The sequence below is a fragment of the Chlamydomonas reinhardtii genome, chromosome 1, assembly GCF_000002595.2.
Source record: "Chlamydomonas reinhardtii strain CC-503 cw92 mt+ chromosome 1, whole genome shotgun sequence".
NCBI lineage: Eukaryota > Viridiplantae > Chlorophyta > Chlorophyceae > Chlamydomonadales > Chlamydomonadaceae > Chlamydomonas > Chlamydomonas reinhardtii.
In genome coordinates this window covers 1,468,221-1,493,220 of record NC_057004.1, presented here as the reverse complement: position 1 = coordinate 1,493,220, position 25,000 = coordinate 1,468,221, and the positions used below count along the sequence as shown (strand labels likewise).

At 62.8% G+C, this 25,000-nt stretch overlaps 5 protein-coding genes across 7 annotated transcripts in view; 3 read left to right on the top strand and 2 right to left on the bottom strand.

Annotated features, from left to right (window-relative positions):
* CHLRE_01g007700v5 (uncharacterized protein) overlaps nucleotides 1–1,980 on the top strand; it is an 8,713-nt gene extending 6,733 nt beyond the window's left edge. Inside the window, exons 15-18 of the mRNA XM_001700223.2 lie at nucleotides 56–129; nucleotides 379–520; nucleotides 890–1,060; nucleotides 1,281–1,980. Of these exons, the coding sequence (XP_001700275.2) occupies nucleotides 56–129; nucleotides 379–520; nucleotides 890–1,060; nucleotides 1,281–1,384 (491 nt within the window). The 3' untranslated portion in view covers nucleotides 1,385–1,980. The remainder of the gene's footprint in view (nucleotides 1–55; nucleotides 130–378; nucleotides 521–889; nucleotides 1,061–1,280) is intronic.
* A 127-nt stretch (nucleotides 1,981–2,107) lies between these two features.
* Nucleotides 2,108–10,013, bottom strand: CHLRE_01g007651v5 (uncharacterized protein). Its single transcript, XM_043058231.1, has 14 exons — nucleotides 9,816–10,013; nucleotides 8,955–9,512; nucleotides 8,166–8,717; nucleotides 7,864–7,930; nucleotides 7,573–7,622; nucleotides 6,937–7,185; nucleotides 6,676–6,768; nucleotides 6,151–6,276; nucleotides 5,438–5,817; nucleotides 4,800–4,978; nucleotides 4,311–4,528; nucleotides 3,565–3,713; nucleotides 3,010–3,319; nucleotides 2,108–2,903 (listed from the first exon to the last, which is right to left on the bottom strand). The coding sequence occupies exons 1-14, from the start codon at nucleotides 9,912–9,914 to the stop codon at nucleotides 2,628–2,630; spliced, it is 3,306 nt and encodes a 1,101-aa protein (XP_042928145.1). The 5' UTR covers nucleotides 9,915–10,013; the 3' UTR covers nucleotides 2,108–2,627.
* Nucleotides 10,014–10,273: 260 nt separating this feature from the next.
* CHLRE_01g007600v5 (uncharacterized protein) lies at nucleotides 10,274–15,893 on the top strand. 2 transcript variants are annotated; one of them, XM_043058229.1, is made up of 9 exons: nucleotides 10,274–10,725; nucleotides 11,351–11,388; nucleotides 11,736–11,843; nucleotides 12,008–12,077; nucleotides 12,609–12,657; nucleotides 14,271–14,333; nucleotides 14,547–14,612; nucleotides 14,788–14,862; nucleotides 15,341–15,893. In XM_043058229.1, exons 1-9 carry the CDS (start codon nucleotides 10,463–10,465, stop codon nucleotides 15,389–15,391), a joined length of 783 nt encoding a protein of 260 aa, XP_042928144.1. In that variant the 5' UTR covers nucleotides 10,274–10,462; the 3' UTR covers nucleotides 15,392–15,893. The 2 variants fall into 2 exon arrangements, with proteins under 2 accessions (XP_042928144.1, XP_042928143.1); XM_043058230.1 differs by having other exon boundaries at nucleotides 10,411–10,725.
* An 8-nt stretch (nucleotides 15,894–15,901) lies between these two features.
* Nucleotides 15,902–22,093, bottom strand: CHLRE_01g007550v5 (uncharacterized protein). Its single transcript, XM_043058228.1, has 14 exons — nucleotides 21,838–22,093; nucleotides 21,450–21,657; nucleotides 21,071–21,139; nucleotides 20,452–20,491; nucleotides 20,113–20,329; nucleotides 19,739–19,817; nucleotides 19,377–19,445; nucleotides 19,081–19,160; nucleotides 18,746–18,804; nucleotides 18,315–18,373; nucleotides 17,933–18,028; nucleotides 17,395–17,537; nucleotides 17,031–17,126; nucleotides 15,902–16,780 (listed from the first exon to the last, which is right to left on the bottom strand). Exons 1-14 carry the CDS (start codon nucleotides 21,969–21,971, stop codon nucleotides 16,456–16,458), a joined length of 1,674 nt encoding a protein of 557 aa, XP_042928142.1. The 5' UTR covers nucleotides 21,972–22,093; the 3' UTR covers nucleotides 15,902–16,455.
* Nucleotides 22,094–22,583: 490 nt separating this feature from the next.
* Nucleotides 22,584–25,000, top strand: part of CHLRE_01g007500v5 (uncharacterized protein) — a 12,256-nt gene continuing 9,839 nt past the window's right edge. For both annotated transcript variants that reach the window (XM_043058226.1, XM_043058227.1), the window contains exons 1-6: nucleotides 22,584–22,823; nucleotides 22,915–22,953; nucleotides 23,228–23,246; nucleotides 23,653–23,768; nucleotides 24,138–24,273; nucleotides 24,665–24,744. In XM_043058226.1, coding sequence (XP_042928140.1) covers nucleotides 22,794–22,823; nucleotides 22,915–22,953; nucleotides 23,228–23,246; nucleotides 23,653–23,768; nucleotides 24,138–24,273; nucleotides 24,665–24,744 — 420 coding nt within the window. In that variant the 5' untranslated portion in view covers nucleotides 22,584–22,793. The remainder of the gene's footprint in view (nucleotides 22,824–22,914; nucleotides 22,954–23,227; nucleotides 23,247–23,652; nucleotides 23,769–24,137; nucleotides 24,274–24,664; nucleotides 24,745–25,000) is intronic.

The following is a 25,000-nucleotide window of genomic DNA, read 5'->3' as shown; positions in this document are numbered from 1 at the left end:
ACAAGTACGGTATAACGAGTGACACAAGAATCGCGCGATGCTCGAACTCCCGCAGGCAAGACCGTGGAGGTAAACAACACGGACGCCGAGGGCCGCCTCACGCTGGCTGATGCCATGTGGTTCGCGCAGGTGGGTGCCAGGGCGGGGGGCGGAGAAGGTGAGGGCGAGGTGGGGGAATCTCCGATTTTAGCCGATGCCAAGTGCACAGGGAAGCTGTTTTCACAGGCAGAGCGTGCGTGTGCCTTTGCTTGTGCTTGTCCGAACACATACGCACAAGACCTGCTTGTCGCGTCCCTCTCAATACACACACGCATAACACACTGACACATTCACTCCCCCCTCGCACACGGACACGCACACGGACACGCACACACACAGGAGAAGTGCGGCGCCACGGCGGTTGTCGACGTGGCCACGCTCACGGGCGCCTGCATCGTGGCGTTGGGCACACAGATCGCCGGCCTGTTCACGCCCAGTGACGACATGGCCGCCGCCCTCACAGCCGCGTCCAAGGCCGCGGGTGGGTGGCGCTCGGTCCTCGGGTGTGGGCGGGAGAGATGGGGTGGGGAGATGGGGTGGGGAGATGGAGGGGGGAGATGGAGGGGGGAGATGGGGTGGGGAGGTGGCGGAGGCGGCCGGTGCGGCGGGGGCTGAGGTTTGCGTTTGCATGGCGTGTACTGGGGGGGGGCAAGGGCGGACGGGTGCGTGAATGCAAGTGCGCGCTGCGAGGAGCACGCGCTACGATAGGCCCTCAGGCAAAGTCGGTGAGTGCAGTATCCTGTCCAGATGTTCCAGCCACAGAGTACAGGATCCATATCCACAGGTGACAAGCAAACTTCCATCTGTTGTTTATGTGCCGAATCGCTATCTCTCTCTTTTCCTCTCTCAGGCGAGAAGCTGTGGCGCATGCCGTTTGAGACCGACTACTCGGACGACCTCAAGTCGCCTGTGGCCGACATGAAGAACACGGGAAGCCGCTACGGCGGCGCCATCACCGCCGCGCTGTTCCTGAAGCAGTTCGTGAACGAGGGCGTGGAGTGGGCGCACGTGGACGTGGCGGGTGCGTGTGGCGTTGTGGGGCGGGGGGGCGGGGTGGGGGCGGAAAGCAGGGGGCAGTGGTTGGGTGGAGGGGGTAGTTCATTCCAGAACCCAAAGCAAGCCAACGGGGGGTGGCAGCACACCTGCACTTACATGCGCATACGTACACACATACACACACACACACACACACACACACACACACACACACACACACACACACACACACACACCACACACAGGCCCGGTGTGGAACGACAAGCTGGGTCTGCCCACCGGCTACGGCGCCGCGCTGCTGTCGGAGTGGGCGCTGGCGCAGGCGCAACAGGCGGCCAAGGCCAAGTAAGCAGATGGCGGAAGCAGGCGGAGGCCGCAGGCGGAGGCCGCAGGCGGAGGAGGCGGATGCAGGCAGCAGGCGGAGGAGGCAGAGGCAGGCGGAGGAGCCGGAGGCAGCAGGCGGCGATGCAGCACACCCAGCAGGAGCGGCGTGTGCAAGGCGGCTTCGGCGGGTGTGCGGGAGTGCGTTGGTGCGTGCTGGTGGCGCGCGTAGGTGGGGCTTGCACTGGGGCGTGGAGGCGGGCAGGCTAGGGACCCGCAGTTTTTGTTGGGTGTGCGTTGCACCCGCACTAAAGGTCCTTCAAGCGTGCACGACCGTTTGTTAGGTGAGGTCTACCGTCTCGACCGATGCATGTGGAACGTATCGGCGCTCACAACAACCAACATAACCCTGATTGCATGCGGACTGACAGACCTCGCATTCCATTTTCTTTCTCGGGCATGCCGTGGGCTTCACGAATTCGTAGGCGTCGCGGATTTTTACCCGTCCAATCTTTTGACGCTACAGCCTTGACAGACTGTGAGACCAACTGGGCATGTTGCCGCCAGCGGCCGTCGACGATGACATGGACGATGATGAATCCGATGGTGTAACATCTCTTTCCCTACGGTACTCCGAATTATAACGTCCTGGGGTCTGGTCATCTGCGGAATATCAGGGATGGTCGGGCTTGGGGCTAGCGCTGCACTACGAATGCGATATGAGTGCAGTGGGCGGCGCGGGCCATCCCACAATCCCAGACGCTTACACATTAGGGCTGCTGTGATCAGCACTGATACAAAGCTGTGCACGCCAACAGCAGAACAACTTGCTACGCACAGGCGCTCAGTCTACAACGCGTCCGCGCAACACTTGCCCACGCGTGCTTTGCCCGCATCATTCATGCTGTCCCAGCCGCTACCGCAGTGCTGGCCTGGCCCAAGTCCCGCCGCTGACTGCTGACACCCCCCGTCCTCACGTGCGTGCCGACTGACACACCCATGTCCTCACGTGCGTGCCGACTAACGACGTGCCCACATCAGTCCACGCAGTCCAAGCGCCCTGTCAGCCGCTCAGTGGGGCGCCCCCAGCCCTAGCTGCATCCAGTCCGCTCCAGCCGCCAGGGCCCAGGCCACCGTGCACCGCCGTGTACCGCCGCACCACCCCATATCCAGTTAGGGACATGGCAAAGGAAGCAAGTGGCTGATATTTAACGCCGTACCGCCGCTGTACCGTACCTCCTAAATTCTAATGTTTTCCGTATGTCTGTCGCCTACGTCTGCATCGGCTCAGCGCCGCCCTCACCACCACCCGCCGCCGCCGCCGCCGCCTCGGCGTCCGCTGCCGCGCCGCCCTCAGGCGCCGCCTGAACGTCGACACAGCCCTCCTCAGCCCCCGCCTCCGCCACCTCTGCCACTGCTGCTGGCTCTGCTGCCGCCTCTCCAGGCGCTGACTCTGCTGCTGCTGGCGCCGTCGCCGCCTCCGCCGCCGCCGTTGCTGCCGCCGCCGCGGTGGACAGGCCGGAGTGGAAGGCCTTTGAAGTGGAGCCCTGTGAGCGGGCGTCAGGAGGCAGTGTTGAGCGCGCGTGTATGTGTATATATGTATGCGTGTTTTACAAAGAGCGCAAGTGCGTTTCCACCCTCCCCCTCCCTCACCTTCATCAGGTCCCTCAGCAGCATGGTGGCGTAGCAGGAGGACGGCAGCGTGAAGGCCAGCCGCAGCGCCAGCAGCGGCCCCGTGCCGCGCAACACACCGCCACCGCCACCACCACCACCACCACCCGCAGCTTCAGAGCCCGCTGCCGCGGCCGCACCCGCAGAACCCGCTGCCGCGGCCGCGGGGCCGGCACCACCAGCACCCGCACCCGCACCCGGCGGCGGCAGGGGCGGCGGCGGGGGGTAGGGGCGGCGCTCCAGTCGCTCCAGGTCGGTGAGCACGAGCGTGTCGTCGTTGGGGTCGGTGTACCTGTTTGCATGGGGCGCGTGTTGAAGAGCACAAGGGAAACAAATGGCGTGTATGTGTGTGTAAAGATGTGTCGGCAAGCACACAATTTCGAGAGATGCACAAGGCAACGCAAACACCGTATGCGAGTGCATGTACGCGTGTGTGTGCGCGGAAAGCATGTACATTACCATCAGAATTAAAATTATCATCAGCATTAACATATCAGCATCAGCATTGTCATCAGCATCACCAGCCTGAGCAGCTACCTGGTGAAGGAGTACTCGAGGTGTCGCGGCCGGATGAGCAGACGCCGGTAGTCGCCACTGAGAGAGGCCAGGCTCAGCTCGTGGGGGGCGGCGGCGGCGGAGGGCGCGGAGGAGGGGCGGTCCAGGTACACACCCGCCGCCGCGGCCGCCTGCGGGGAGGGGGCGTAAAGGCACGGGTTTGACACGCAGGGTTTGACACGCAGGGTTTGACACGCACGGTTTGACACGGTGTTTGGAGCGAGGACGCCCCAGGACGCCCGGCCCCGCACCGCTGCACCTCCCGCGCCTCACCTCCCTGCCTACCCGTGCGGCCTACCCCACTAGCGGCACAAAAGGCTGCCGCAGCAGGCCGTGCCCTCGCACATCCGCCCTCTCACTCGCCGCCTGCTCCTGAAACACAGCCCCATTACCCATCCCTGCCCATCCCATAACCCGCCCTTCCACGCCCACCCTTCCACCACCGCCCTCTCCCCCTCCCTCTTCCACACCTGCTACACTGCCCAAGCCCGCCCGACTACAACCTCGCATATGCGACTGCAGTTCTCCTTGCAGCGCGACTGTTTCCTTAAGGGGTTGGTTCAACGTTAAACCCCCACCCCACCCCACCCCAACCCCACCCTCCACCCCCACACCCACCCCCCATTCCCACCACCACCACCGCACCCTCCCACCACCCACCCACCTCCCCCACCTCCCCCTCCCTCTTCCCCCCCCACCCCCCCACCACCTCACCCACCAACACCCACCTCGCGAATGAAGGCGCCGGTGTCATGGGCCGGGTACACCACCTCGCGGCCCGGCAGCGGCAGCACAAGGTCAAACACGCTGTAGCGCCCCGCCGCCACGTCAGCAGCGCTCACCACCCGCACCGCAGCCAGGCGGGAGGCGGCGCTGGTGCTGCCGCCGCTGCCGCTACCGGTGTCGCCGCCGCCGGGCGGTGCGGTGCTAGCGCCGTCCTTGCCGCCTGAGTTGGGAACCATGGGAAGAGCGGCGCGAGGGAATCAAGGTGCCGTGCATCCAAGCACCGTGCATCAAAGCACCGTGCATGAAATGCACCGTGCATCAAAGCGTGAGCACACACGGCGAGCTAGCTGCATGCAGCCGGTCGCGTTCAATCGATAGCGGCGGCAAGGACTGCCAACGACTGGCAGAGTTGCATGTGTGCTTGCGCACTGCTTGTGCACTGCTGGTGCCGCACACTGCCCTCACGCACAGCAGGCGACACTCGCGCTCACCGTCCGCTCCGCCCTCGCCAGCCGCCGCCGCCAACATATCCGCACCGCCGCCCTCATCGTCCCCACCGCCGCCGCCGCCGCCGCCGTCATCCAGCCCACCCGCACCCACACCCGCACCCGCCGCCGGCAGCGGCAACACCAGGTCGCCCTCCACCACACGGTGACCGTAGCGGCGTATCCTGTAGGGAAGGAGGAGGGAGGGTGGGGGGTTGCAAAGCTGGTAGGAAAAGCGGTACAGGATGCACTGAAGACTGGGGGGAGGAGTGGCAGGGGAGGAGAGGGTGGGTTTCATCCTCCCCAGTACGACATCCGGAAGGGAGTGTGGAATAAAGTGACGCGCGCAATGGCAAGAGCAGCAAACCGCGAGCAGCAAACAGCGAGCAGCGAGCAGCGAGCAGCGAGCAGCGAGCAGCGAGCAGCGAGCAGCGAGCAGCGAGCCCCCTGTCGGCCGCTGTCGCCCTCTTAAACGCAACCCCTCCCTTCATCTCCCCCCCCTCCCCCTAGCTCGCATATGCGGCTTCAGCTTCTCCTTGCAACGCTTCTGTTTCCTTGTGAGATTGGTTCAGAGTTAACTCCCTCCCCCTTCCCTCTTCTCTCTTACCCCTCCCCCTCCCTCCCGCCACTCCCTCACACCGCACCTGTGGCTGGCCGCCTCGTTCCACACGCCGCTCTGCCAGGCGTGCAGGTACATCATCCGCAGCGTGCGAGGCACCGCCATCATCGCACCCGCCCAGTCCCACTTGGGCTGCCCCTGACCCTGACCCTGCCCCTGCGGCTTCGCCGCCCCCTGCCCCTGCTGCTTTGGCGCCGCCGCCGCCGCCGCCGCCGCCGCCGCCGCCGCCGCCGCCGCCGCCGCCGCCGCCGCCGCTGCCGGCGGCCCCTTCTTCTGCTTGTCGCCCGGCTGCTGCTGCTGGTGTCGCTGCTGCTGTTGCTGCTGCTGTTGCGGCTGTTGTTTGGCGAGCACGCTCAGCACGGCTCGCTCGCCTAGGAGGAAGGGCGGCAGTGCGCGCAGCGCCGCCTGTGAGCCACCGCCACGGCCACATGACGGCGTACGGATAAGTGTTGGAACCACAGCACCAGTAATGCAACAGCACGCGTGCTGGTCAAGAGGCGGAACACCCGGGCAGTCTACGGCGGCCGCACCGCATGGCAGCACACTCCTTCAGGAAAGCAGGCACTGGCAAACGCACACACGCGTTCACACACACGCAGTCACACACATGCACATACCCACACACATACACACACACAGCATGCACAGTGTAGAACCTTTTCCCTTGTGCTCCCCCAGCACACACACGCAACAAACGCACACATCCCTTCCTCCTTCCACCCGGGTTCCCCTCCTCACCTTGGCGTCCCCGCCCTCCAGGAACAGCCGCCGCGCCGCCGCGATGTCGGGCCGCTCGCCCTGCCGCCCCGTCAGCACCGCCCGCACCGCCGTCTCGAACTCACCACGCAGCAGCGCGCGGCCCACCTGATGTAGTGAGGCGTGATCAGATGGGTTCAGGCATGACACACATAAAACAATTCTAAGATCTCTGTGACTGGACAATTCTAAGATCTCTGTGACATTAAATTATTCAATTATTCTATTACCAGCCCGCTGCACCTGGTGCCGGTACTTCTTCGCCCCTACTCCGCAACCCAAACACACGCGGGCTTTTTAACACACACACACACACACACACACACACACACACACACACACACACACACACACACACACACACACACACACACACACACACACACACGCGCGAGCACACACACACGCTTTGCTTTCCTTGTACTCTTTAACACACGCTTGGATAATACACACGCCCCACTACCACCATTACTATCACCACCACCAAACCCGCCCCACCGCGCGCACCTCGTGTGTGGGCGCTCCCCCTGTGCCGAAGCGCTGCAGACCAAAGTAGTTGATGAAGCCGCGAGCCGCCACCGCGTCGCAGGCCGCCGAGATCTGGAGGGAGCAGCAGCCGGGTGGGTGGGGGTGGCGCCCGGGGGTTGGGGGGCCGGGACCGGGGGCGCACACACCCGGGGCTTGCGCCACACACAAACGTCTAAGCGCTCCTTCCAAACCCAAACCCATACCCAAACACGCGCTCCTCCCGGGCCCCTAATCACCTACCTGCGCCACCAGCGCCGCCTGCCGTTCCTCCACACTCCCCTCCTTCTCCTCCTCCTCCTTCCCCTCCTCCTTCCGCTCCTCCTTCTCCTTCTGCGCCTGCTCCGGCAGCGGCCGCACGTCCCGCATCAGCAGCTCGAAGGTGTTGCCGCCCAGGGCGCCCAGCCGCAGCCCCGCGGCGGCGTACGACCAGTCGCCCAGCCGCATGCCGCGCAGCCGCGAGTTCAGCGGGGCCAGGCGGGAGGCCGGGACCTGGGTGGGCGTGTGTGTGTGTGTGTGTGTGTGTGTGTGTGTGTGTGTGTGTGTGTGTGTGTGTGTGTGTGTGTGTGTGTGTGCGTGTATGTGTGTGTGTGCGTGTGTGTGTGTGCGGTGTATGTGTGTGTGTAACGCCGCGAGTGTTGGGTTAGGTTATTCCATCCCAAACGAACCAGGACCAGGGGGGTTGGCGCGCGTGTGTGCACGTGTGTAAGAAGGCACACAGGGAAAGGATCGACGGCTGGGGCGTGTGTGTATCAGCGGGGGTGACGTATGTGTCTGGGGGAGGCGGCAGAGGGAGGAGGAGGAGCGCCGCACTCGCTTTAGACCACGACATCTACGGATCAGGGTGGCAGGCAGGACGCCGCACTCAAGGTGACTCACCTTGAAGGCCGTGACGAACTGTGTGGTGATGCCGCGTTTGTCCTTGGTGCCTGTGCGGGGTGGGGGTGGGGTGGAGTGGCGGAACGAACACAGGCACATTAGGTGTGGTGTGGCGGTGGCCGAGTTGCGCTATCCTGGAGCATCACACCGCAATCAGGAAGTTGCCTGAAGCTCTTTCCATTTGCCTGCACCAAACAATACAAGAATGCCCCTGAACGCGAAAGCCATTTCCATTGCTTTTGCCTACGCCGCACACGGGGCCGTAACGGGCGATCGCACACACTCACGCACCCGCGAAGCCGAAGCAATTACCGCCGGGGCCCAGACCCGCAAACTTGCTGACCAGGCTCAGTGCTACCTGTGTGTGCAGAACACACGGGATAGGGGAAACGCTTGCATGTGTTCGTGTGTTGGGAAAGCGCATGGGGAAAGCGCCGACACAGCGTGCACGCTGTGTATGCGTGTTAATGCTGTGCATGTGCGGTTACGTTCGTATGGGGTGGGCGGCTGCCTGGATCGTGGGGTTGGCTCCCTAACACACAGTCACACACAGTGCAATTGTCCAGTGTTATCCGCCTAGTCCCGAAGCGTACCTGCGTGTCCATGTTTTCCTTGTACAGCACGAACCGCAGGAACTTGTTGGGCCCGCCCTCCCAAAAGTCACTGCCGCCGCCACCCCGGCCGCCGCCGCCGTCCCCACGCCCGCCCCAGCGCCCCCGGCCGCCGCGGCCGCCACGCCCGCCCCAGCGCCCGCCGTCGCGCCCGCCGCCGCGGCCGCCCCGCCCGCCGCCGCCACCACCGCCTCCTTCCGCTCTCGCCGGATCGAACACGATTTGAATCTGCGTGCCGTGCTGCGGCCCCTGCTGCGCCTGCTGCGCCTGCTGCTGCCCCTGCTGCTGTCCCTGCTGTTGCTGCTGTCCTCGCCCACGGCCCCTCCCGCCGTCATCTCTCCCCCCGCGCTGCCGTTTGCCGGGCGGCTGCTGCCCCTCCGCAGCGCGCTTCGTCCCCACTGCCGCCGCCGCAGCAGCAGCAGCGCCGCTGCCCCCTGCCGCTCCTGCTGCCGCCGCCGCCGCCTCCGCGATGGTGACTGTCTCGGTGGTGACGTGCGGCATGCCGGGCGTGCTGCGAAAGAACTCGTGGATGGCCTGACACAAACACAAACACACAAACATCAATATCAACATCAACACAAACAGAAACAGAAACAATGTAGCAAGAAAGAATGTGTTCCACACGCAACAGTACGGTATGGCCAACAGCCCGGGCGAAATGTGGCTCGTGGGGCTGGATGGATGGGCCGTGGTTGCGTAACAATATCGAGGTGCCAAGGGCTACGGTGGTCAATGCAGGCCCATGCCGTCGGGGGGAGCCCGTTGACTCGCCTTGCGTGCGTCCTTGCTCTCCACCGGCTGTAGCAGCACCGACAGCCGCCCGCCCGCCCCCGACACCACCACACAGCCGGCAGTAGCCGCCGCCGCAGTGGCAGTGGCAGTAGCATCAGTGGCAGTAGCTGTTGTCGCCTGCGGCTGCTCCGCTTGCGCCTCGCCTTTCTCCGCCTCCGTCTTTATTTCCTCAGCGGCCTTACTCTCCGCCCCCGCGGCCGCTGGTGGCGCCGCCGCCGCCACTTCCGCCATTTCCGCCGCAGCCGCCTCCGCCGCCGCCGGCTGTAGCTGCACCACTATGCGCTGTAGCAGCTGCCCCAGCAGCTCCCCATTCTTATCTCCTGCTACAGCCGCAAACGCCGCCACCAGTCGCGGTGTGGCGGCGCTCAGGCGGGCAGCGGGGGCAGCGGGGGCAGCGGCCTCCTCGCCGCCAGCGGCCTCCTCGCCTTCTGCACCCGCACCCCCGCCGCCACTGCCGCCGGCGGCGGCGTCGCCGGCGGCGGCGGCGGTGTCGTCGCCATCCGGAGCTGCGACGTTGGCTCTGGCATGCGACGCCGCCTGCAGACAGGGAGTTGTAGAACCGGCGGGGGGGAGAGGAAGGGAAGAAAGGGGGCCGTGGGATTGTGCGACCGTGTGCGCTTCTTGCGGCTCGGGGACCCCGTCCTGGGCTTGCGAGCCCCGGTGTTGCCGCGGCACCGTCACAGGCAGACGCCAACCCCACCCCACTCCACCCTCATTAGGGTTAGCGGCTGTGGGTTTGGGTCCGTGTGTGTCGCCGCTTGCGGCACCGCAGATGCCGGCCTGGGTGCCGGAGGGGGGGAGGGGGGTTTGGGGGCCCGGAATTCCCGCCAAGCCCCGCACCAGTTGGGGCGGCTCCAGAGTCGTCAGGCGAGCGACATTTCCATCCGCGTCCACCTCCCGGACTTGAAAGTCACGGAACCTGTCAGAGTAAGCAGCCATTCCGTGAGCATTTTGCGAAACCGGCGGCCGCCGCTCCAAAGCTGCGGTGTAATCATAATTTGTGCATCTGAAGCTTTAAATGTCACACCTGTGCTTCATAATTGCTGTGAAACCCGGTTGTCTCGAAACATATTCAGTAATTCCCACATCCGCTTCTTCAAGGGCCGCCCCGGGAGGCCGTTTATGTTCAGACATGGTCGGATTACATGTAGTACTGGCTACTGGGCGGGTGGCGGAACTTTATATACTCGCTCCTCAACTTGCCCGCCCGCCCGCCTGCCCCATCGCGGCGTGCCCCCTTGCGCTGCTTGGATACTATTTACCCCCGTTGCCTCCGACATTGCCCATTGTACTCTTTCCTTATGATACTCGTCAACCAGGCACAGGTTGCCTAGCCAGCAGCACGGCCCCGCACCGGAATGGGAGGCGGAATGGCACGACCACTGCAACACCCTCCCCTCCTGCAGTCCCTCCCAACGCCCAACACCAGCCAGGCCTTACGTCACCCATAATAATAACTCCCACTTGCTTTTCCTACATACAACAAAATGGTCGGCTTTGAGACCCGCGATGGCTTCGCCATCCCCACCGGAAACGCGAAGCAGTCCGATAGCCTGAAGCCGGAGAACTTCAAGTTCTGGAGCGCTCGCGCCGCGCCGATGACTCCTTTCGCCAGCCTCAGCGCGAGCATTTTGGGTGGACTCGGCAAGCCGGGAAGCGCAGGAGGTCGCGTGGAGCCCGCGACCGGCTACGAGTTCCCTGCGGAGCTTTGCTACCTGAAGAAGCCTTGCCCTAGCCTGGCGGGCCTAGGGTGAGAGGTGCATGTCACGGCCGCGGCCGCGAATAGCGATCGATGCACTTGCCTAGTCAGCGCGGCCTTTCCCAGCATAGCGTCTTAAGCGGGAGCTGTCTACACTCCTGAATATTATCCATGCTAGCATTCGCGCGCTCGGTTGACGACGCGCCGCGCGGCAAGCAGCACACCACAGCCTGCCCAACCGTGTAAGCGTTACAGCGTCTTGTCAGGAGTCAGTTTTGCCGCCGGACTCGCCCCTGAGCTGCCTTAGCACGGTTGGCGGGGGGGGGGGGTTACCTTGCAGCGAGCTCACACGATCTAGATGGGTCCTAGGGTGTGTGATGGTGCGGCTGGCGGCGTGCGCTGTGCTCTGGCGCCTCCCAGGCTTACCGTATACGCGTTACCGCCCACCTCCCCCGGCTCATCCCGCTTAAGTGCGACTTTGTTGGGGTGCCTGTGTGTCTACGGATGGCTCACGTGATTGCGGCCGAGCTGAAAGCAACAAGCTCTCGCACACCTGATGTACACACAGGCCCTGCCTCTCGCACCCTCTCCCTCATTCCCTCTCCCTCATCCCCCCCTCCCTGATCCCCTCTCCCTCATCCCTTCCCTCTGGACCACAAACACTACACATCTGCAGGGTGCGCAACAAGAAAATTGTCATCAAGGACATCCACGGTGAGTCACACACGGCAACGCACCCGCTCGGCAGGCCCAATCCTCTCCAATCCTCTCCAATCGCCGCCACCCCCCGCCAGTTGCCGCCAGACCCCCCCAGTCCCTGCTGTCCTTGGGCTGCCCTCCGGACTGCTTAGCGCCTCCCCCTCCGACGTACGCCACCCAACACCTGCCTCGCACGCCACGCCACACCCCCGCGTCCGAATACTTACCTCTCCTTTCTGCCTCACATCCCACTCATTGCGACTCTCGCCATTCAACCGGGCGTACCAAAACCCATGTCTTTTCCATCCTATCATATCATATGCTCTTATTTACCCGTCGCACTTATCAACATGCGCTCGCAGTTTACGCTCTGGGCATCTACGTGGATGCCGCCGCCGCCAAGTCCGCCCTGTCCGGCTTCAAGAAGAAGACGGCGGCGGAGCTAGAGGCGGACCAGAGCTTCTACGATGGTGGGTGGGGCCAAACACATGCACACATCAGCAGCCCCTTGTGCGTTTCCTTAACCGATTTGACAGGTGTGAGCGAGGCCGGGCGGTGCTTTGCACTATCATACGCAACCCGCACCGCGACAACCCCCATCACAACACCCCCCCCCTGTCACACGACGCCGCAGCCGTGGTGTCCACGCCGTCTGTGGAGAAGTCGCTGCGCCTGGTCATCAGCTCGCGACTGGTGGACCGCAAGTGGGTGGCGGGGTGTGTGTGAGGGGAGTGGGGGGAGTGGGAGGGGAGTGGGAGGGGTGTTTGGGAGGGTGTGTCAGGGTGTGTCAGGGTGTGTGGGAGGGGTGTGGGAGGGGCGGGGAGGGGAGTGGGAGGGGAGTGTGCGGGCGGGCGTGAGTGTGCGGGCGGGTGTGAGGGGTGGTTGAGGGGTGGTTGAGGGCGAGTGTGAGGGGTGTGTGAGGGCGGTTGTATGTATAGGTGTGTCAGGGTGTGTGAGGGCGGCGTCAATCGATGCTGGCTGCGTTCAGGGGCGGTGTGTGTGTGGGGGGGGGGTGCCTCTGGTGCGCTGGGGCAGCCCCAGCGGCTCAACTGGAGCGGCGGTGGGAAGGACACGGGACATGGAGTGCGTCACCCACAAATGCACCCTAGCCGTTGGCCGTCCGCCCCCAACCGCACACGTGCTGCTCTCTCCCGTATTGCTTCTTGCTCCCGTATCTTATTCTCTCTCTCGCCCGTGTTGCTCCCTCCCGTACACACCTACACGCACGCACACAGGAAGTTCCTGGACGCTCTGGAGGACCGCCTGGCGCCCCGCCTCAAGCAGGTGGGCGGGTTGGGAGGGTGTGTGTGTGTGTGTGTGTGTGTGTGCATGGGGGGATATGGATATGTGTGTATGATGGGGAGGGGGAAGGGGAGGGGGGATTTGCACGGTGGGAACGGGAAAACGCAGCGTGGTGCGAATGTGGTGTGGATGGGTGTGAGGGTGGGTGTGAGGGCTACCTGGCGCCTACACACGTTTTGCGCACGGCTCCAGTCACGATTCCAGTCTCGGATCTCGTCTTGTCCTTCACAAATGTGCACGCACACACACACACACACACACACGCACACACACACACACACACACACACACACACACACACACACACACACTCGAGGTTAGAGTAGCGGGGGTTGCGCGATTTCCGGTTGGTAAGACCGGCGGCTCACCGCAGCAGGTATGCGAGGTAACTTCAGGTAACATCCGTAAACCGTCGCTTTGCTGCATCGCATACACTGTCTTTGCGCAACGTTTTCCTTGTGCTCTTTAACACAAGTGCGCGAGCCGGTTCATGTCCCGCGGGCGTGCCGGGGCCTCTAGGGCTCGTGTTTTAGCGACTTGATTTGTGAGTGTATGGACAATTTCTGGTGGTGAAATTGCCCTATGCTCACAAATCTGTCGAAGGGTAATTTTCGGCGTCCTACTCAGTGCTGTACTGCGTGCCGTCGCGTCTGGACGATGCTACCGAAAATTGCTATCTTGTCGGAGTTTTGGGCACTAGGCCTGGAGCCCGTTCCGCGGGGTCGGGGACCGGGCTGGGGGCCTTGTGGCGCCTCGGGCGCGCCGTGTTCCTCCTGCTTGTCGCGTTCCTCTGATTTGCGCCATAACCTGTACTGACTTTGGGCCCGCCCTCCCCGTGCCGCTGCCCCGCGGCATCGACGTCCCCATAAGCTGTACGTGTACTTGGACCTGGTGCTACATGGCCGCATGAGGGGAGTACCTAGCGTGTGCCGCCTCCGTCACACCATGGAGTGGGGAGCGGGGGTTTTTCCCCCGCCAGCCCATGGTGCTGACACCCCATTTGCATTTGCCGTCATGCATGCGCCCATGCCGTCCCCCGCCTGTTTACTTGCTCGTGGTCGCCCACCCTCCGTCTCTTTCCTAAATCGCGCAACCCCTAGTATAGTTAATTGGGCTGGGACTGGGCTGCGTGTTTGCTCTTGCTCGTCGCGCGCCGCCGCGCTAACATGTTCCTTCGCTCTTGTTCGTGACACTCCCCTGCTGCCGCCCTGTGCTCTGTTGTTTTCTTATTCGCTCGTAGGTGAGAATTTCATCGAGGATTGGGCGGGAGCTTGGACTTAGCGGCCAGGAGTAGCGACGCGGAGCTGGGAATTGTAGGAGTGCCTGGGCCTCACGGTACCGTGAGCACATGCATGGGTTTGCACCCTTGAGAGCGTGTGGACACTAATCCCCCCTCGAGGTTAGAGTAGCGGGGGTTGCGCGATTTCCGGTTGGTAAGACCGGCGGCTCACCGCAGCAGGTATGCGAGGTAACTTCAGGTAACATCCGTAAACCGTCGCTTTGCTGCATCGCATACACTGTCTTTGCGCAACGTTTTCCTTGTGCTCTTTAACACACACACACACACACACACACTCTCGCACGCACCCCAACAGGCCGGCGAGCCCAGCACGCTGGACAACTTCCGAGCCCAGTTCGACTCGGTGCACTTCGAGAAGGTAGGCGTTTGCGCGTAGATCGCGTGGATATGGGGGGAGGGGGGAGCCGTTTACTCAACTACAAAGGCGGCGGGGGCGGGGGCTTCCTTCGCAGCGGGGAGGGGCGAAGGGTGGAGTCGCCACCCACCACCCAGGCACCCGCTTTGCCATGCTTTATCAACGGGCATTCCTGATTATGATCCATGTGCAAACATTGCAAACGACATGCCACAGGGTCTGGAAATTGCGTTCACGTGCGTGGACAACAAGAAGCTGGTGACCAAGGTGGCGGGCCAGGAGGTGGGTCGTCACGGTTGGTTGAATGTCATCATGCCCTGGGTCCTGTTACCCCCCTACACATGCACACGGCACCACCCCTCACCCCTTATGCTTCTGTGACCTACTTGTCGAGCTCTGGCATGTACACCACCCCTCAAGCAACCGACCCCCCCCCCTCCGCCCCCCCCGCCTGCAGAAGGGCTCCATCGCCTCCCCCGCGCTGTGCTCCTCCCTGTTCGACATATACCTGGGCGCCGACCCCGTGTCCAAGGTGCGGGGGTTGTAGATACCAGCCCAAACTAAACCGAACCCAATGCAATAGGGGGGCGGATGCTGGGTGCGCGCGCGTGTCTATGAGTTATTGATTTTATTCCAATCCGACAAAGACCAGGCCCCTTGGGGTGGCGAGGCGGGGGTTACAGGCACACTGGCATGGGCTTGGGCATTGGGGCATGCGGGGGAGGGTAGGAGGTTCCAGTCCCAGATAGCCGGGGGTGTTGGGTAGGGATCGTTTGGGGATGGAGTTTTGTTGGGGGGGCTGGGGGACGGGAGTGCTGGGAAGGTTCAGTTCACATTCCGTAGTCGCGCAGTGACGGCCACAACACACAAACACACACAAAAATCATTGGACGGGCTTTCATTTCCTTTTTCAACACACACACACACACACACGCGGTGTGTGTGAGTAATTATGCCGCCGCGCCCTCTCACAAGTCACGTTGCATTGTGTCATCTTCACTCTCAAACAGGACGCCAAGTCCTCCTTCGGCAAGAGCTTGGCTGCAGCCCTCAAGGAGTAGAGGGCACGAGCAGCGCAGTTGGGTGGGTGCGGGGGTGGGGGCAGCGGAAGCACCCCTGAGGGTGAGCTGTGTGGGGGAGCAGCGGGAGTGGCGCCTGACAGTGGAGGGGTTGGGAAAAGGACGGATCGGGGCTTGCTATGGTTCGGTGTTGACTTGAAGTTGGTTTCAAAGGGCATTCCAGGAATGGGGTTTGCGAGTGGTTCAATTGTGTCAGGTAGAGAGTTGAGGGAATCCGTTGGTGCTGCTCTTGGGAGCTGAGAGGCTCTTACGTACTGCAGCGCATGCAGCGTGGTGCAGATTTGTCTAGGTCTGTCTGGGTCTGCCTGGTCGTGTGGGTGAGAAGCTGTCACGTGGTGACCTGATATACACAAGCGAGTATCCCCCACGAAGTCATGGCACTAGTAAAGATTTTGACGGACTTGATGAGTGCGACATGAGTCACATGACAAGAAGAAACACGCGGCTTTCCTTGCACACTCGGTCCTTGTAAGCTTGTTCAGTATTCAGCCAGGGTCGAAGCCGGCCTAAGGAGTGAGGAGCTAGGGTGCCTAGAGCTGACCCCGCCCAACAACAGTGCCTTCGCCTCCTCAAGACTCAATGATTCCCCGCCCAAGCCACCGGCTCACTTCCAGCGCCCTCACACACCCCGCTGCACTACGCCTGCTGGGTATTCGATGTCTCTGCTGCTTGCCGCGCTGCAGCCCCAACCGATACCGTACATCACACTCCTCAAGGTTCGACGGGTTTGCCTGCCTGCACCTGCCCAGCTGCCCTGATCCTACACATCAGGCCCTATCCACATAAACATGCTGACATGCAGGAGCCTTGGGTAGGCCTGGGTGCCTGGCTACACACGCATTTCCTCCTCTTCCTCCTACCTGGATGCCATGCCATGAATGGCGTACCCTCAGCGCTCACCGCCCTGTGCTGCTCCCTGCTCCTCAACTTCTGCCGTTGTGTGGACGGCCACCGCTGGTCCCGTGTATCTGCTGCTCCCACCTCCGCTGCTGTCTCCGCTATCTCCCCTGCTATACCCCCTGCTCTCTCCGCTGTGTCCGCTCTTGCTACCTCCGCTGCTGTCTCCGCCCTTGCTGTCCCTGCTGTCCCTGCTGCTGCTGCTGCTGCTGCTGCCGCCACGCTGTGTCGTCACGCGGCCAGGCGGCGCCGCCCTCGTGCAGCCGCCGTATCACCTCCAGCTGCCGCGGCGGCGTGGCATACACACCGCCCCCACCCACAACCCCCGGCTCCGGTGTTGCCCCGAATGCTGTAGCTGCAGCCGCCGCTGACGTGGCATCTGCTAGGAAGGCGGCGGGGGGCTGGGCGGACTGCGACAGGGGCAGGGCGGCTGCGGGGTCCTGATCGCCGTACCGCAGTAGGACCTCGGCGTACCTGCACGCGTGGCGGGGCGGTGGCGTCGGTGGCGGTGGCACGCCCTCACACCCAACCACCCCTCCTCAACCCCCATTGCACTGGGTTCGGTTTAGTGTGGGCTGGAATCTACAACCCTCAACCCCCGCCAAGCCATCGCACTTGCTCCGGGCCCCTCCCAGTCCCGCCCAGCCCACACGCCCACCCTCACGATCACCCGCGCCCACCCCACCCACCCTCACCCCCCACCCACGCCACCACGCCCTCTCACCGGCACGACTTGCGTGTGCGCTCGTACCCGGCCAGGAAGCGCAGCTCCTGAACCAGCGGCACACACAGCTGCCGGCTGGCGCAGCTGGGCTTGTACCTGGCCGCACGTAAGTGTGTGTGTGTGTGTGTGTGTGTGTGTGTGTGTGTGTGTGCGTGTGTGTGTGCATGGAAACTGCAACCCTGCAGACAGAAGCACCCTGACGCTGCTGCGCTCTGCCGCAACGTTCCCTGGGCTCCACCCCAGTCGGTCTAGTTTGGGCTGGTATCTACAACCCCCCCAACCTACAATCGTTCCGTTGCCCATTTTCCAACACCCACCGGACACAGCCCTCCCCCTTCCCCCATCTCCCCCTCCCCCGCCCCACCGCATCTGCCGGGCCAGCTCGCGCACGAGCCGGGCCAGGTAGCACAGCCGCGCCGGGCGGGCCAGGTGCCGCAGCGCGAACCGCCGGCCCGCCTCCGCCACCGCCCGGGCGGCGGCGTCGTGCGACTTGGCCCAGCGCACCACCTGCACAGCGTGAGGCGTGAGCACCCCAGGCGTGAGCACTAGGCATGAGCACCAGGCGTGAGCACTAGGCATGAGCACTAGGTGTGAGCACTAGACATGGACACAAGGAGTAGGACCAGCAGTCCCCGCAAAACACGATAGTTCCGCCTCCCCCCTGCGTCCAAACCTCACGCCGCGCTCTGTGGGTTGGTTCCGGGACTAGGTTTCTATGGGATTGGAACAAACTCACCCTCCCTCCCCCCGCCCCGTCCTTCACATGAACGTCTCCCTCCCCCCACCCCTCACCCTCACCCCCACACCCTAACGCCCCCCTCCCCTTCACACCCAAACCCTCACGCCCTCCCCCCCGTCCTCCCCCCACTCCCCCCCACGCTTCCTCCCCCACACCCCCTCACCTCCACGATGTCGCCGCTGCTGTTGACCATGAAGGGCAGGTGGTGCGTCCAGGGCACGAGCGCGTCGTAGTAGAAGCCGTAGCGCGTGGAGGCGGCCTGGGGGCGGGGTGGAGGTGGGGGTGGGGGCGGGGTGGGGCGGGGTGGGGTGGGGTGAGAGGGTGAGGGTGGGTGAGGTGGGGGTGGGTGGGGTAGGTTCCAGGCATGATTAGTTAGGTGGAGGCGATGTTGATGTGGGTGGGTGGTAAGTAGCAGGGGGAGGCGGCGTGCAGGCTGGGAGCATGCAGAGGTGGCGGTTGGGGGCACAGGGCGGGTGCGGCGTGAGTGCCAAACACGCTGCCCCCCCTTTCCCCTCACCCTCACCCCTTCCCCCCCAGCCCCCCACCTTGAGTACGGCACTCCCCAACAGCAGGTACTTGTCAAACTTGGAGCTGATGGACCAGCCTGTGGGGAGAGGGGTGTGTGTGGGGAGAGGGGTGTGTGGTAGGGGTGTGGGAGGGAGATTTGTGTGGGAGGGAGAGGTGTGTGGGAGGGAGAGGTGTGTGGGAGGGAGGGGTGTGTGGGAGGAGTGGGAGAGGTGTATGAAGGCCTGCAGACTTCATCCATTGGGGCTGCACGGGGCATTGCCCCACACTATAACCTCTGCCTGCACACATCCATAGACCTCAATGCCCCCACACACCCGTGCCCCACCTTCCCCTATACGCCTCATAGACGTCCACACAGCCTCCTTCATCTGCCCTCGGCCTCTTGCCCTTTTGGGTTTGGAAACCTCCCCCTGAAGGACACTTCCCCGCTACTGCCTCCCACTCGCACCGTCTGTGGACACAATGTATTTGTACTTGTTCTGATGAGCCAGTGGCACGGGCTTGCCCCTAAGGAGGGAGGGGGCAGCGGCGGGGGCATGTGATCAAGATGAAACAAGCTGGGTGATCAAGGTGGAACAACATGGCTAACACGTTGGACGTCATGCACAGGTTAGGATGTCCACGTGGAATGGCAGTAGCTGCAGCTGCGCCTGCCTCCCGCCCTTCCAAGCCCCCGTCCAAAAGGTGACGTCCAGAAAGACACATGCTCAGCCCCAGCCCCAGCCCCAGCCCCAGCCCTGGCCCCAGCCCCGGTCCCGCTCATTCGCGCATTCGCCCACTTACTTTGACAGGTCGTACGCGTCAATCAGGTCGGGGTGGGCCGCGGAGATGGAGTTCAGGTGCGTGCGGGGGCACTTCATCACCTGTTGAGAGTAAGCACATGCAAGTGCGAGAGGGTGTGGGTCGCTAGCACGAAGCGTGGCCCGGGCACTACGGTACCATGCATCTCATTGTTATGCGAAATCCAAGCGCAAAATGGACCTGACTGTACATCTGCACCGTCACTCCAGGTCACACACACCTTACACATACACATACACACACAGCCCCTCAAACGCCCCCTCTCTCCCCACGCGCACCTCCCCGTCCGCCGTCTTCATCCAGTGAATGTAGTGTGTGCAGAAGCCGTTCCACCGCCCGAACGCGACCTGCAGCCGTACAGCCGCACAGCCGCACAGCCGCACAGCCGCGCAGGGGGGTTGTACATGGGGCAGAGTGAGGGGTGGGGTGAAGAGTGAGATGAGGTGCGAGGCGAGGGGCGAGGGGCCGGAGTGCGGGGCAGGGGGAGAGCAAGCGCACGGTATCCGAGGCCGCCAGCAAGCATCAAGCACACACTGAACGCTGCTCCCCTGATCCCTCCATCACCTGCCGCCCCTCCCTCCCTCCCTCCCCTGCTTGCCTGCCCTCCCTGCCTCCCCTCCCCTGCCCCCCCTCCCCTTACCTCTGTCCGCTGCCCCCAGTCCACGGCTGCCAGGGACTCCAGCTGAGCCTCTAGGGAGTCCCAGCTGTCAGCCGAGCACCTGAGAGGCGAGGAGAGGGGGAGGGTGGGAGGGTTGTTAGATACCAGCCCCAACTAAAACAAACTCCCTGCAAAAGAGCGAGGAGGGGGAGGAGGGCGCGAAGGGGGCAGAGGCGGCGGAGGGGCGGAGCCAAGGCTGGGCCGGACTGGGCACGGCACTGGAGCAAAACACCCCACAATCTTCAGCGTCCCACTTGGCCCCCGTCCGCCTCTGCTGATAATGGCGCATTTTCGTTGGGGTCTCCCGCTCCCTCTCCCCCTCCCTCTCCCTCTTCTCCTTCTCCCCCCCTACGCACCTGAACGCGCCTGAGTACGGCACCACAAGGGCCGAATTGGCGTCCCACTTGCTCCAGGCCAGGACCGCCGGCACAGCCTGCCGCTTGCCACTGCTACTGCTGCTACTGCCGTCGCTGCTACTGCCGTCGCTGCTACTGCTGCTGCTGCTGGGCGGCCAGGGCCAGGTGGTGTCGCCGCTGCCCTCCTTGATCATGGTGTAGGAGGGCGCGTTGTCGCCTGCGTGTGTGCGTGCGTGTTGGGCCATGCGGGGGTGCTGGTGTGCGTTTGCACCCGCACCGGCACCTCGGGCGCCCCGTGACTTACCCACACACCCCACACACCCCAAACCACCCACTCACCGAACCAGTATGTGAACTCCACATCTGGCAACTGGTACACCTGTGTCGTTTGGGTTGTATTATTCAAGCAGGGCACTGAGAGGAAAACCACATCACTGTCGCCACTTCACCCACAGTCCTACTAGCACACGCACACGCACGGAGACAGAAACACTCTTCCCTTATCAACAGCACAATTCGTCCTCTTACCCTTGGGTTCTGAAGCGACAACACCCCGCCACTTGTGAGTTAACCACTCCGTTCTCCATGAACGGCTACTCCCCCCCCCGACGGGCGACAATTCTATGACTACTATGGCCTTTTTCTCTCGGGCACATAGCCCCCCCCCTCGTCTTAAAGATTCATGAATGTAACACCCCTCCCCCCCCTCACCTATGGTGACGTACAGTAGCTCGCATATGCGGCTGCAGCGACCCCTTACAGCGCTACTGTTTCCTTATAGGATTGGTTCAGAGTTAACCCCCCCCCCCACCCCCCTGTACATCACTACATACGGTGATGTACAACGACGCGATTTTGCAGCTGCAGTTCTCCTTGCCGCGCGACTGTTTCCTTACGGGATTGGTTCAACGTTAACCCCCCACCCCCCCCCCCCCCCCTCCCCCCACCCCACACACACCTGGCTGGCCTCGTACAGCTCTACCAGGAAGCCAATGTGCTCAAACGGGCCCAGGTACTGGGAGGCCACCTGGGCGGGGCACACGGGGGGGGGAGGGGCATGTGCGTGTGTGCGTGTGACAGGTGCATGTGTGTCAGGGGGACAGGACGGGAGGCATGGCGGCGCGCCCCTGCAGCACAGGCGGCAGTCCGTGCCGTCGCCAGCAGTCCTCCGCCACATGTGCGGCCCAGAGTGCCAGAGTGCCATGCATGGGGCATGACTGGGGGCTCCTCCACTCCCAAGCCAGGCGAGCAAACCCTGCTTAATCACCCCCTACACCCATAACCCCGCCCCCCAACCACCCCTCCCTGCTTCCCTCCGTCCCTGCCTCCCTCCCTACCAGGTTATTGAGGTACACGGTGCCGTTCTGTATCAGCACCCGCTGCGGCTTGTTGCAGTTCTCCTTTTCTTGCTGCGTGTTGCTGTCGTCTCGCTGCCGGCCCTGCTGCTGCTGTTGCTGTGTGTCTAGGTCGCAAAAGGCGCACACCGACAGCGCAACGTCCTCGGCAATGCCCGCGTCGCCCCAGAACGACACATCCTTGAGGATCCTGGGATGTTGGCGGGGGTCAGAGCGAGGGCGTGCAATGGCAAAAGTATGGTAAGAGATTGATTGGAGGGGTGAGCTGGGCTGGGCAGTTCCAAGCCGAAGCACAAAGGGGGCGGCGTACAGCGTGGGTGTTGCGTCCAAGGCCCGAAGAGTTTTCCAACCAAGCCCGTCCGGGTCATACCGCGCTTCTATTTGTGGATGCAACGTGCATTCCGTCAGCTTAGGAGTGCGCCAATCTGATGCAAGCCCGAAGGAGGCGAGAACTGTGAGGCCACAGAGCGCTACGAGAGGCCCAATTGTACTGGGCTGTATCATTAGGGCAAATTACTTTTATCAACTAAACAGTAACATTGTGAGAGGCTTTGTCAAATCATCGGGGCCGGTACCCGGGGCACACTTCAAGCGGAGCAGATTTGTGAGTAGGTGGCGCTTTATTCTGTTTACTCGCAAGTTTAAAAATGTTGACATCGCGAGAAGGCCTGCTCAAAGCAACGCGGCTGTCGGGCAAACACACATTCTGGATCCGACCTGACACGACCGCCAGTCCCTACATCTCACCTCCCGACCTATATCCCCGCAAAGATTAGGGGTATACTCAAGTCATCAACCACCGTATGCAAAACCCGACCGCCTGAAGTTTTCTGAGCGTCGCTGGGGGCCGCAGGTTGACACAGGTTGACAAGTGTTGACAACATCCGGGGGAATCAGCGGGCAAAAGCTTACTGGCAAGTGGCAATCACATAAGGCAGATAGCATACGGCTAGATTCACATGAGATGAAGAGGGCTGGCCAGCGGGGGGTTTCGGCGGGCGTGCATGGGCCGCCCGTGTTTTGGTGCTGGTGGGACCGGAGCCCCATAATCGCCTCTTAAGTGATTCCTGCAATACATATTCCTAGTTGCTGCGCAGTGTCACGTGTGGCACAAACCTAGAAGAACAACCTAGTAGGGTTCGCTGCAGCGCTTACACTTAGTGAACATAATGGTATTGTCATAATACTTGGTATATCTCTGTCTGTAGCTTGAACTGCACTCAAGAAACTTACTAAATAGGAAGGGTACCTTGTCTCGCGATGTCGCAAAAGAACTTCTCACAAGCAGGCTTGCAAAGGATCGTCATTGTATTCCTCGCTTGAGGAATGAGCTTCTGCACAGAGGCGAACTTCCAGGCAAGTGCCAGAGCAAAGTTGGGCAGCGGTGGTCATTCCTTCGTTTCACGTGCTCGACGACCACCCTCCGTCATCTTGGTCATGGTTGTAGGTTGCGCCTGGAGTGTTCACTCATGACTACACGGTTCAGGTGGGTGCCGTCAATGGGCGGTGGCAACGGGCAAAATCCAATCGCCAGACGCGGGTTTCAAGGCACGAACGAAGGCATCTTATGAAACTCAACACGTTGCAATGTCCCCGACGCACTCTCCCACCGTCGGGACAAGGTGTCGTATTGTGGGCACGAGGAGGCTCTCCACCTCTTCGGGTTCGCACAGTAGGCTGTGACCCGCACCGCGCCAGCACTACGTGGCCACCGGCTGACTCGGAATCAATGCACGTTTGCGACTTCCCTTGCTGCGCAGGAGGTGGAGGCAGCTGGAGGTGAGGAGGGCGGGTTGCTGCTAGCGCCTAGCGCCCAAGCACCCCTGGGCAGTGCGTCTGATGGGCGCACCCCAGCCTGGCTCAGTCAGCGGCGTGGGAAGCAGGGGGCAGCGCTTTGGATTTGTCCAGAAGTGGATGCTGGGGCCTGGGGGAGTGGCCTCCGCAGCAACAGAGGGGCCGGAACCCTGTCGGGCATAGAATGCCCATGTGGGACCACTTGGAGGAGTGGATGTCTGGCGCTGGACGGGAAGGGGGCTGCTGTGGGCGCTGCTGCACAGCACGACATCACCCTCCCCCCACCACCCCCGCCACCGCCTACATCCGAGCGACGAGACACACGCGTCGGCTGCATCCCAACCCAACCTAACCCATAACCCTCCGCCCGCCCGCCCGCCCGCCCGCCCAGGCTGCTGCCAGTCCTTCGTGTGCGGCGTGCGCTGTCCCGAGGAGTTTGATGACACGGGCGTGTGGCTGGGGTTCGGGGTGCCGGTGGCGCTGGTCAGCGCCTCCTGGGCCGTGATGGTGCGTGCGTGCCGGCGCGCGTGTGCCAGAACAGCACAAGGGGAAAGCGTTGACGTGTGCACGTGTGTGTGCTTGAAGGCACAAGGGAAAGAGTAGGAGAGGGTGTGTGTATGCTGTACGCATGAAAACCTGCATGCTTGTGGCAGTGCGGGGAGAGCAGCAAAGCACGGCGCCAATTGCGCGGTCCATGCCAAGAATCCATGGATCTAACGACCCGCCGCCCTGCAGCCCGCGCGCGTACACGCACACGCACGCTGCGCGTTGCGTTCTCTACCACGCTGCGTGATCCTCTGTGCGATGCACACACAGGATACACGCTCTCTCTCTCTCCTCTGTGCTTTTGAAACACGCACACGTGCCCAAACGCAGGGGATCGCCATTGCCTTCCTGACTCTGCGCTCCGACGCCGACTACGCCGGCTTCTTCGTGTGCAACCGCTCCCTGCCGCTGTACATCGTGGCCTTTGCGCTGCTGGGGCAGGGCCTGGACACCAGCAGCAGCCTGGGTGAGCGGCGGTCCGTGAGGTGGCGTGATGCTCGGGGCGTGGCCGTATGGCCGTGTAGACATGGACGGTGTGTAGGCAGGCAGGGCTGGCGTGCCGTGACGTTGCCGTTCGCCGCTGACACACACACACACACACACACACACACACACACACACACACACACACACACACACACACACACACACACACACACACACACACACACACACACACACACACACACACACACGTCAGTCACTCGTGCTGCTTCACCCGACGGACCACATAGCCCACACAGCCCTGTGTGCCACACGCCACGCCACAAGACACGCATGCTTCGTCGCACGTGCGGCGTGCCGTGTGTTTGGAAACCACGACGAATGTGTGTGGCCCACATGCACATGCGACGCAGGCAACGTGGTGAACTCGTACCGCTTCTCCTTCTGGGATGGAGCCGTGATGCCCATTGGCGTGGGGCTGTCGCTCATCTTGGTGCGTGTGTGCGTGTGTGTGTGTGTGTGTGTGTGTGTGTGTGTGTGTGTGTGTGACGGTAACAGCAGGAGAAGCAGAGGTCAGAGGCCCCAGGCACGGCTGTGGTCGTCCCTACCCTGTGCCGCTATGCGCCCAGAGTTCTATCGGGTCCTGAGCCGCACACAGCCCAGCAACACGCGCACACGCACACGCACGCCTCCAGCACCCCTGACCCCGCGCCCCTGATTGCTCCCTTGGGTTCGGTTGAATTCGGGCT